Source organism: Medicago truncatula, chromosome 7 (genome assembly GCF_003473485.1).
Source record: "Medicago truncatula cultivar Jemalong A17 chromosome 7, MtrunA17r5.0-ANR, whole genome shotgun sequence".
In the NCBI taxonomy this organism is placed as follows: domain Eukaryota; kingdom Viridiplantae; phylum Streptophyta; class Magnoliopsida; order Fabales; family Fabaceae; genus Medicago; species Medicago truncatula.
Window position 1 is genome coordinate 50,713,158 of NC_053048.1, and position 11,496 is coordinate 50,724,653.

At 32.4% G+C, this 11,496-nt stretch overlaps 1 protein-coding gene across 1 annotated transcript; it reads right to left on the minus strand.

The window, feature by feature from the left end:
• Positions 1 to 1,087: 1,087 nt before the first annotated feature.
• Positions 1,088 to 4,757, minus strand: LOC25499549 (probable pectinesterase 30). The gene is made up of 2 exons (XM_013594836.3): positions 4,429 to 4,757; positions 1,088 to 3,688 (listed from the first exon to the last, which is right to left on the minus strand). The coding sequence occupies exons 1-2, from the start codon at positions 4,733 to 4,735 to the stop codon at positions 3,009 to 3,011; spliced, it is 987 nt and encodes a 328-aa protein (XP_013450290.2). The 5' UTR covers positions 4,736 to 4,757; the 3' UTR covers positions 1,088 to 3,008.
• Between the last annotated feature and the right edge of the window lie 6,739 nt (positions 4,758 to 11,496).

Genomic DNA, 11,496 nt, shown 5'->3' on the forward strand with positions numbered 1-11,496 from the left:
CCAACATGCATATTTGGCTATAGGTTTATGGTTTCACACAAATCCTAGTTCAGCATCCAGATCTATCACCTCGAAGTCTTCTGCGTCTAACAAGTCTCTTGCAGCATTAAGATTTATCTCTACAGTTGCCATCTTTGACTTAAGCCTCTCCATTTCCAACTCTAGAGCTACCACATTATCCTTTAGCTTTTCTACCTCATTCAATTTCTCCAAATAACATTTCATTCCTAAGGCTGATTGAACATGAAGCCCTAGCCATATCAAATAAAAACCAAATGGCCCAAGTTCCTCCCAGAAAATTTGAAGATCCTTACAAGCTAAATCATTCATATATTTCACCTTCCTAGTCTTAAGGAAATAAAGAACTCTGCCCAAAGGGTTGAACGCCCATTCCCTAAACTTGCTATTTTTTTTTTTCTGTTGACACGCTGAGAACATACTTCCTCTAATAGTGGAATAAAAGCCTTTTCTATTTGTCCTAAACCCTTGAAATCCATAAGCTCGCCTACATTTCAACCTTATCTGGGACTTATCATGTTACTATTACGTCCGAAATGTAATTTCATTTACTCTATTTGGGGAGTTATATCTCTCTGGTCTAATGAGTACAAGTGCTCTAGTAGGAGTTCTCAGCAACTCTGGTTTAGTCTTTAGTAACATGATAAGACTCTTTACTTCTTTTCTTTTCCATTTTTCATCATTGTAGAGCTTAGCTCATCACATTTCCATCAAATTATTTACAGTTTCCTTTATTGAAATTCTTGAGTTCTATTAGAATCAAATGTTAAAACACAAACACACAAAAACTCAGAGTATAATACAACTACTGTTGTATTTTTATATGATATATTTCAAAAATTAATGCAATTAACTATTTATTTATGCTGATTTAACTTTGTTCACTGAGTCAAAGGCGGTTATATTTTATTCCAAACGTTCCCAACTTGAAAGCTATTATTAAGGCTTTATATTTGGCATGACAAAGTCAATTTTTTACTTGTCAATGTAAAAAAAACCTTTTTGACGTGAAAAAACAGTAGAAGTGGAGTTAAGCTCTTTTCTTCTAGCTAGCCCTTGATCAGTAGAAATGAAAAACAACTATTCTTTCCTATCAAAATTAAAGCCCCATATATTAATTTTTGTGCAGTCAACAACTTTGGGTTTCTTCTTCCTGAAATATTTCTTTTTGCCAGTTCTGTATCCTCCATTCTAATTGAGAAGGGTTTGTTAAATCCTGGGCGGTTAGCATATAATTACGTGAAAAATCCTTAAGGACAACGCGATCAGCACGTCTCAGACTTGGTTTGATTTGGTTGTCAAAGATGTTGATAGAGCTGTGCTGGTGACCTAATTATACAACAACATCAAAGCAGATAAGTTTCCTTGAAATCTCCCTTGATTATTCATATTAACACATAAATTGATTCTTATATTTATTCGTTGATTATTATTTGTAGAGATAATTTATGCCTAAATTTACAACAATAACAATGCAGAATGCATAAGTATAGCTATTCCATATTAGCAAATTTGTTATGCAAAGCACAATCTTTTAACAAATTATATCAAAATAATTTTCAAAGCAAATAAGTAGTATGATCAAATTAATCCCCAATCAGTAGCTAGCATACACAAACAAACATTTTCCTTATCCTAGACTCGGCCACTTGATGTTACACACTATCATATTTTGCATAGAATGAAACTTATAACACCTCATGGCATCAAATTAAAATTCAGTTTTTATAACTTCTCCAAGCTTCTCAATTCAGATTCCAGAAGTAACAAATACATTGACCAAATTTAATTATAACCTAATCTGAACACCAAATAAAGCCAAGTCTTCCAGAAACAGGTTTACTTTCATTCAATATATTATCAAATGAAAGCTACTTTGTTCATTCACAATAATAACAATATTTTTTTTTTGGTACAACAATAATAACAATATTATTGTTAATAATAACAATATTATTAACCTTAAAATTAATCTACGCATAGGAAGTAGGAACAGGCTATAGGAGCTTCTTTTTTGACACAAATATTATCATTATCTGAAGCAACTGTGGAGTTTGACACACGGGACAGAGCAAGATGAGATATAAAACTTTGGCTCCTGTACTACCACAGTGCTGCAGCAGCAGCAGAAATTGTTGTTTAATTATGACATCTCTAGCATTGTTAGTATTCATTCAGTTGAATTTGCAAAGAAACTATAATTTCACTAACCAATACTTATGAATTTATAAACAAACTATAATTTAAAAATGATTCTTACTAATGTGATCATAATTTCTATTCCGAATACATCTATATCAATTTCTTATTCCTTGCGTATGCAGTATCCAGAAAGACATAAGTGTGACAAAGAATAAGAACTTTCTTTTTAGAATACTACCTAGTTCTTCAATCTTTGAGTGATTAAGGTTCTTTGAACTCAAAGGGTTATGAGTTTTTGTTTGAAATTCATTGAAATTAGATCTTGAGAAGGAATCACCTCAAATTAGGATGAAGTTTCAAGGGAGTTTGAAGACTTGACAGATTTGGAGGCTTTTGGTTGAATCAAGAAGACGATTCAAAGTTCAATGCTGTGGAAAACAAAATTGGTATTTGGCAAGATTCAAGCATATAGAAACTTCCTTGACAATAGTAACATGTTTATAATGATTTAACTGAAGAATGTGAAAACCATTTTACATTGACCATGTAAATGGATTCAATTCTTAAAATATATATATCTTTTATATTTTTAGAAGTGTATAGTAAGGCTGCACAAATTATTCAAAAGAAAATATCATAATTGCACAAATAACAAGAATTGACTGAATAAAGGCATAATACGTTGTAATAGCATGTTTTTAGAAGTGTAACATGTTTCTTTCTAAATGCATATATGTGAACTGATACTGGAATAGAAAAATAAAGGCCTAATAACCAGAATTGACTAAAGAAGGTAAAAAAAAAAAGAGGTGAAACAAAACTTGGAGCACAAACAAGAATATTATAGACTATAGTCCACTATCATAGGGAACATCCTTAGAAGGAATCCAAGAGTCAGCATCCAAGAGATATGAAGCAGTGAACGGGAGTGCTTGGTCCGAGTTGCGAATAACTTTAACACCAGGCCAATTCACTCTACCATCAGTGTTAGATCCAGGTCCAACATTCTCAAACTCCACATAAGTAACCTTATCATTGGGTTGTCCCTCCATCTGTTCCCAACCTCTAGTATCCACAAAGGAATCTATGAAACATTGCAATATAGCCACTGTGGAATATGCCCTCCAAGGACGACCCAATGTTCCACGCACCTCTGATTTTTTGCCTTCATCTTCAGGTGACATGGTGAAATTACAATGTTGGAATGTGAAACCTGTTTTTTCAGATGGATTTCCACGTGATTGTGCGGTGAATACCACGAACTGTCGATAGCGTGCATAAACCATACAGTCTTGAAATACAGCTGCAGCGTTGCCGAAGATGAAGTCGACGGTACCATATATTTCACAGTTTTTGTAGAATTGTCTTCCGGAAACAGCAAATAAGGTGTCTTGGAATCCTTGAATGGAGCACCGAAGGAATATACTATTGTTTGCCTCGTTTCGAACGGCCATTGCAGGACCTGCATCTGTCCCCGCTGAGTTCACAAATCCAATGTCTTGAGCTATGAGCCCTTCTCCACGGACGTCTATAAGGACAGTCACAACATAACCTTATTTAGAGGAAATACTATTGTAACATTATTATGATAATTAAAATAGTTATTCATTGTAATCATGGATGAATTTTAAAATAAGGAAAAATTACACTTTTAGTCCCTTAACTTAATTTTAGATAACAGTTTGGTCCTTTATCTTTTTTTTCATTTCAATTTGGTCCTTTTTGACTAATTATACATGCATTGTGCTGGGTCTCCCTAGCAAATTTCACTCCAGTCATGTGATATATACGTAGTATAGTATAAGATTGACTGGGTTTCAAAGTTACATAAAAGAAATATTCCAATGAATTCTCTTTCTTTTCTGCAAATTATTTTAAGAGTAGTGTTAAATTGTTAGTAACACTCATTTCAAAACATTTTCTCTCACACAGACTCATACGGATCCCACCATTTTAGGAGAGACTCATAATTTCCAAAATGCTAAAACTTACTCCCTCGCTATTTTCATTGATGATATTGACATTTGAACTATGACATTAAAACATAACAAAAACTTTTCTTTTGTATAAGTTAAATAAAATGACCTATGGTTGCCTATTTTTATTTTATTAGCAAACTCATATAGGGTTTGAGTAATAACGTACTCCCTTCATTTCAAAATTCAAAATGAGTGTGATCTTTATTACCAAAAAAATAAATTAAGAATCAAATATGGAAAATGAATGAATTGGAAGTTAAGTGAGAGTAAGAATAATTAGGAAGCATACCTATGGTACCGACGGAACCATTTTGGTGACAAACAATGATTGTCTGGTTTGAACCATCACCAAGGAGCTTAATATTAGGCTTATTTGGTGGAATGAGAACGCACTCTTCATAAATGCCCGCTAAAACACGAATGATGTAAGGTTGGTCGCTTAAATCTGGGGCATTCTTAACAGCTTCAGCCAAGCTTGTATAATTTCCTGTATTCCCATCCTTTGATACAATAACATGGGAAGAGGAACACATGAGTGCTGCAAGGAACAAAAACATAACAAACGCTGTAACATTACTATTATTTGAGTACTCCATGGATGAAAGTTTGAAGCTTAATTGATTTTTCACCTCAGTTTCAGTTGTATCTAACTGCATCAACATATATCTATTTATACAAAGGGAAAACAGTTGTTTAAAGCCCTACCTCTCTTACCTTCCTCCTTCCTTCCTTCTTTCCTCCTTTCTTCCTTTCTTCCTTGTTGTTTACTTCCTTCCTTATTTATCAAATCTGTCTATTTTTCTAAATCAATATCCATAATTACCATAAGGAGAGCCCAAAGAGTAAGGTAAATCAAAATTTACATAGGCAATCTGCCTTCCTTCCTTCCTTGTTGTACTTCCTTCCTTCCTTATTTATCAAATCTGCCTTCCTTATTCGTCCATGCATATTACTCCTCTCTTTTCTTTTTAAATGTGACTCATTTTATCATTCAAAATTTAGTGCATTTTTAACATTAACATTTAACTCTCCTCTCTTCTTTGGTTTAGTTGACAATTGACAATTAATTTCATCATCAAATATACTATTAAATGTGCTTTAGGGATGGTGAGTCAAGATCCTCTCACATTTGTTCCATTACCAAAATTTTAGTGTATAAATGTCCTACTAATAATGTCTCCAAATTTAGAAATGTGTCCATTTATATAATTTATATACTTCAAGACTATCGTAATGGACATTTCTATTTTATTTACGAAATGGAGAGGATCCCAACACCTATACCATACTCCCTCCATTCCTTTTCTTTTGATGTTTTAGAACTTAAACTTCATTCCAAAAAATTTGATGTTTTAGAATTTTTAATATTTTTTATCCAATTTTACCCTTGTTGAAAAACACACTTTAATAATTAAATAAGTTGGGACTATTGACTTATCACAATTGAATTAAAAAATGGGTTAAAAAATTTAGAATGAGTACAATTGTCGAGGAGTAGTAATCTGAAATAATAAGAGTATGGAATAAGTGTATGGATGCCGCTGTTGTGATTTTGTGTGTGAGGAGAGAGAAACCATAAATAAAAAAGGAAGAAGTAATGATGAGAGAGAAGGAAATCGTGTGAGAGATATAGGGATGGCAATTAGACCCAAGTTCAATGGATACCCGCATAAAATACCCACAATGGGTAGGGTAAAACCCTGCTATCATGGGTTTGGGGACGGGTCCGGGTAATACCCACGAATTTAAATGGATATGGGCACGGGTAAAGGTATTATACTATCCAACCCCAGCCCCACAACCCCGCATATACATATTTATTTAATATCATAAGTAATTTATTTATTTTTATTGTATAATTAAATAATTTATTTAGCTATTTAAACCTAAATTAAAACCTAAACAAAAAAACTGTTTAATACAATAACAACTCTATCCTGCAGGTGTACAATTTTTTAGAGATATTTTGGATGTTTTTAATTTGACTAAATATTATGATTCGTATTATTTTGAGTTAATTTTAATAGATTTAGACCATAGTTTTATTTCAATTGTGATGTTTTTATTGTCTTTTCATAGTTAAAGTGCGGGTAATGGATGCGGGTATGGGCACTTAGGTACCCATAGGGTATGGGGAAGAGCACTAAAGTTGTTACCCACGAGGGTACGAATAATTTTTACAAATGTGGGTATGGGGATGGGCATTGTAGTACCCTACCTATTGGGTACCCATTGCCATCCCTAGAGAGATAGGAACATAAAAGGGCAGCAGGGAGTGCAGGAGAGAAAATGCTGCAGATGATCCATTTCCTAATAATTACTTCAATTACCCATGCACTATTTAAAACGAGTGCATCTTTGCTCCATTTAAGGAGCCTCCATTTATACAAATTCACTTCATAGATGTTTCATATGTGGCAAAAATAAAATAAATGACTGAGAGTAAAATGTTTAGAAAAAACATTATTTTACCGAAAAATAAACACACACCCTCTGCTCTTCCTCCTCCAATAAGACACATCATGTACTCCTCCTTCATCTCATCAAAAACAAACGCCACCCCTCCATTGTTTCTGGTTTGTGTTCTCATTGCCAAATCTCTTTCAGGTTCCCAATTGAAACATTAGTCAAATCTGAATTTGCCAAATTTCATTTTCAACATATAATATTAAGGCTTAATTGATCATTTGGTCCCTTAACTTAATTCTTTTTTTTTCGAATTGGTCCCCTAACTATTAAATGTTTTAAAATGGTCTTTTATCTATGCTTTCATCATCAATTTGGTACTATTTTATTAATTTTAAATTTCTTAAAAAGAAGACCGTTGGATAAAGGAGGTGCATCGGATCTAACGGTGTATCACCAACACATAATTTATATTGTTTTCTTCCTCTTCTTCCTCATCTTCATCTTCTTCATATAATCATCATCAACGTTCATGAACCATAAACCCAGAAAAATCACGAGTAAAATGGAAAATTATGCTGATTACATCTTACTCCTATCACCATCCAATCCAAGTCATCTCCAGGATACAAAGGCAAGCCGTGGGCATATCAAGCAAAAAAAATTAACGAAGAATTTCAGAAGAGGAACAACATGATATCTTAGTGCGTGGGAGAAAATGCAGTTCCAAACAAGAAAAGCTTAGCACCATTATTGATCTTTGAACTTATACAAATATTCATTCCAATACGCCTCTGCAAGTTTTAATGAGAAAAAAAAATGCTAAATCTAGCCCCCAGGTTTCAGGTTCAAAACACCCTAGCATTAACATTATTAAACAATCTGATTTCGTTTCCAAGCAACTATCTACCACTTAATACCCAGAAACAACTCAACGGATTCTCAAGCCACTAATTTATTAGATAAACGAATTCTCTTGATTTGGTTATAAGGATAGATAGAATTTTCATCTCCTCTACAACCTTCTCCCAAATTAATTAATTAATTATATTATTTGATTTTCAATTTTAATTAAAAACAAAAACTTACTCCAATTAATTCCAAACCCTAATTAACATCATAATACAAACACAATCACAATAAAAAATACAAATATTAGAATTTTTGTCTCCTCTACAACTTTCTCCCAATCAAAACTGTTCTAAACAAAGAAAAAAACCACCATTGTCGACAACACAGGGAAGAGAGAAGACAGGGAACCCGCAAACATTGAATTGGAGAAGAAACAACGATTCAAAAGTGAAATCAATATCAATTCAAGAAGCACCTTCAAATTGCTAGCGAATACATGCATGGCATGTAAGAATTGTTCGGTTTTTAAAAAATAAGGGTACGGTTTATGAGTTGGAAAATTCATGAACCTATTATTTTGTTATTTTGCTACTTTGGCATCTGAAAGAGGGGAAAAGATTGAGTTTGATTTTTTGTGTTTGTTAGTTCCTAAGTTTGATTCATGATTTTTCTGGGTTTTTGGTTTATGAATGTTGATGATTGTTATATGAAGAAGATGAAAATCAGAAAGAAAGCAATATAAATTATGTGTTGATGATACACCGTAAGATCCGATGGATCTCCTTTATCCAACGGTCTTCTTTTTAAGGGGTTTAAAATTAATAAAATAGGATTAAAATGATGACTAAAACAAAGATAAAGGACCATTTTGAAACGTTTAATAGTTAGGGGACCAATTCGAAAAAAATAATTAAGTTAAGGGACCAAATGATCAATTAAGCCTAATATTAAGTTAAAGTTAATAAATTTATGGCTTAATACATGCTTTGGTCCCTTAACTTATTTTTGAATTTCATTTTGGTCCCTTAACTTTAAACCGTCTCAATTTGGTCCCATAATTTTACCTCCGTTTACCTAAGTGGTCCCTTCTGTAAGGGACCAAAATGAAATTCAAAAATAAATGTTAATAAATGTTGTAATTTTAAACTTATTTCTGGTTTTCTTTTTATTGTGATAATTAATTAGCTTTGAAATTTTAATATGCTTCTGGTTTTCTTATGATACTTTTGATTTGTTGGAAACTGAACAACCTTTCAATCTGAAGTGTTATATGTTATATAGTATATAACAAATCATTTGCTTCTTAATTATTAGGCTTAAATGCTTTTTTGGTCCCTTAACTATTTAATTGGTATCGCTTTGGTCCCTTAATTAAAAAAAAAGATTGTTTGAGGATTTTAAGTTTTGTTTTTAGTCTGGTTTCGGTCCCTTCTGTTAGGTTTCCGTTAGGGTTTTAAAAAAAAGTTAACTCCTGGACACGTGTCACCTTGCCATTGGCTCTGAGTTGTTTTTTTTTTTTTTTACAATTTTTTTTTTACAAAGTCAATGACAACGTGACACGTGTCCCAGAGTTAACACGTGTCACCTTTTCATTGGTTTTGAGAATTTTTTACAAAAAAAAAAAAAAATCTCAGAGCCAATGACAAGGTGACACGTGTCCACACTTAACATTTTTTATTAAAACTAACGGAAACCTAACATAAGGGACCAAAACGAGACTTAAAAAAAACTTAAAATCCTCAAACAATCTTTTTTTTAGTTAAGGGACCAAAGTGATACCAATTAAATAGTTAAGGGACCAAAAGAGCATTTATTATATAAAAAAAAAGGCTTAATACATGCTTTGGTCCCTTAACTTATTTTTGAATTTCATTTTGATCCCTTAACTTTACATTCTGTTAATTTTTTTAACAGAAGGGACTACTTAGGTAAACGGAGGCAAAGTTATGGAACCAAATTGAGACGGTTTAAAGTTAAGGGATCAAAATGAAATTCAAAAATAAGTTAAGGGACCAAAACATGTATTAAGCCTAAATTTATAAACTTTTAAGAATTTGATTATGGATTATTCTTTAAAAAAAATCAACCTTTGATCATTGGTTCTTCTTTGTTTTGTTAAGGATTACCAAAAGAAGAATTATTTTAAGGTTGAAAGATTGATTTATTTTCTGGTGTTTCTGATGTTTTTCCTGGTGTTTTTTATTCCAGACTTGGATCTAGACGTTGAAAGATTGATTGAAGTTGTACTATTTTTAGTTTTTGTTTTGGGGGAGAGAGAGCCGTCGGTGGATCGAGGGAGTGGGGTGGCGGTGTTGGCTCCGACGAGAAGAAGAGGAAGAGACATCGACGGTGATGATGAGAGAAACAAAATTGTACACTACGAACAAGAACAGAGGAATAAGAAAGAGTGTTTTAATTGATTGATGTTGCAAAGATAATGAAGATGATGATTGATGCAAAGGGCCGGCAACGGACAGCGGCTAGATGGAGGTTGACGACGAGATGAGAGAAAGAGGGAAGAGCGGCGGTCAAGTGTAGATGAAGAGGGAGAGTGAATACAATGCAACAATGTTTTACTGGTTTTATTTTATTGTTTTAAATTTCAGCCTTATGTTTTTGTGTCAAATGTCTTGCATCCATAATCTTAAACGGATTAAATGGACCATTGTTAAATGGAGCAAAGATGTACTCATTTAAAACTCACCATCAAAGAGTAAGTAAGGGTATTTTAGTATAAACCATATAATTATTCTTATAATTTAATGATTCCTTAATATTTGTGCAATCATCTAAAACATAAAAAAAAAAAAAAGAATGGAGGGAGTAATAATTAAAAAATCTTTACATTATTGGTTTTTGTATTTATAGCACGAGTTGCCCTTAATTACCTTTTAAATCAGTTTTTTTTTTTTTTTTATATTTCAAATTTGAAATATTGGTCATTAAATCCTATTAAATATTTAAAAAATTTCCGCGTCAAAATAGTTGGATGAGAGTACGTTATCAGAAACATTCCGCGTGAAAATGATTTGTCCTTAATTACCTTTTATATCTAATATTGCTCGAAGCAGATTTCTTTTAGAAAAACAAGTCACAGCAGAATATTGTAGATATTATCAAAAAGAATATTTGACAATAACTGCTATGCTTTCAGTGCGCATTCACCGTTTGGTAATTGATTGAGAGAGACAATTGATTGTCTATTTTTGGAATAATGTAGATATGAGATGCAATGGTCCATTACTTTGTTTGAACACAACACACAACAAAATAGTCTCTTCGTTTGAAATTAAATGTTCAGTAAACAGGTTTTACCCTGTAATATATATGTCACTTTCGGTTTCTTTATAATTTATTTTTTTTTAATTTAATCCTTGTAATTTGAAATTTTTTTGGTTTTGGACCTTCATGAAAAATTTCACTTTCTGTAATTTGAACAAATTTAGGTTTACCCCCTTGTAATTTGAGCAAAATTTCGGTTTACACCCTGTTAATTTGAGCAAATTTCAGCTTACCCCTTGTCATATCTTTGATTTTGTACAGTCAAAATTCATGAAGGGCCAAAACCAAAAATCTTCAAATTACAAGGACGAAATCCAAAAAAAAATATTTTACAGGAGGTAAAATCGGAAATGATCTATATTACAAGGAAGTAAAAGACTATTAAACCCTACTTTTAATGGTAAAGGGAGAATATTTATGTAATTTTGTATTGATAATGGTTGCTGATGCTGGATCACTGGCTATATAGATTTATTTTCAAGGGAGAGGACTGTACATTAAAACTTGGACATGTCACATGTCTCAGTTAGAAGACAAACTTGTTATGTACAGAATACATGTTTTAAGCAAGCAAATGGTTTTATAATTCACAAATGTGATATTTTCAATATACGCGCCGGGCACAAAACAAAGACTTCGTTAATTAGATAAAGACACTTTCAAATAGTGCTTCTAAAGATATAACGTTGAACATATAGAAATCAATTCATATTAGCCAGCTTTGCTTTTAGCCTCCGTTTCCAACTCTAGAGCTACCACATTCTCCTTCATTCAGCTTTTCTACTTGCACAACTTTCTCCACAAAACTTTTCATTCC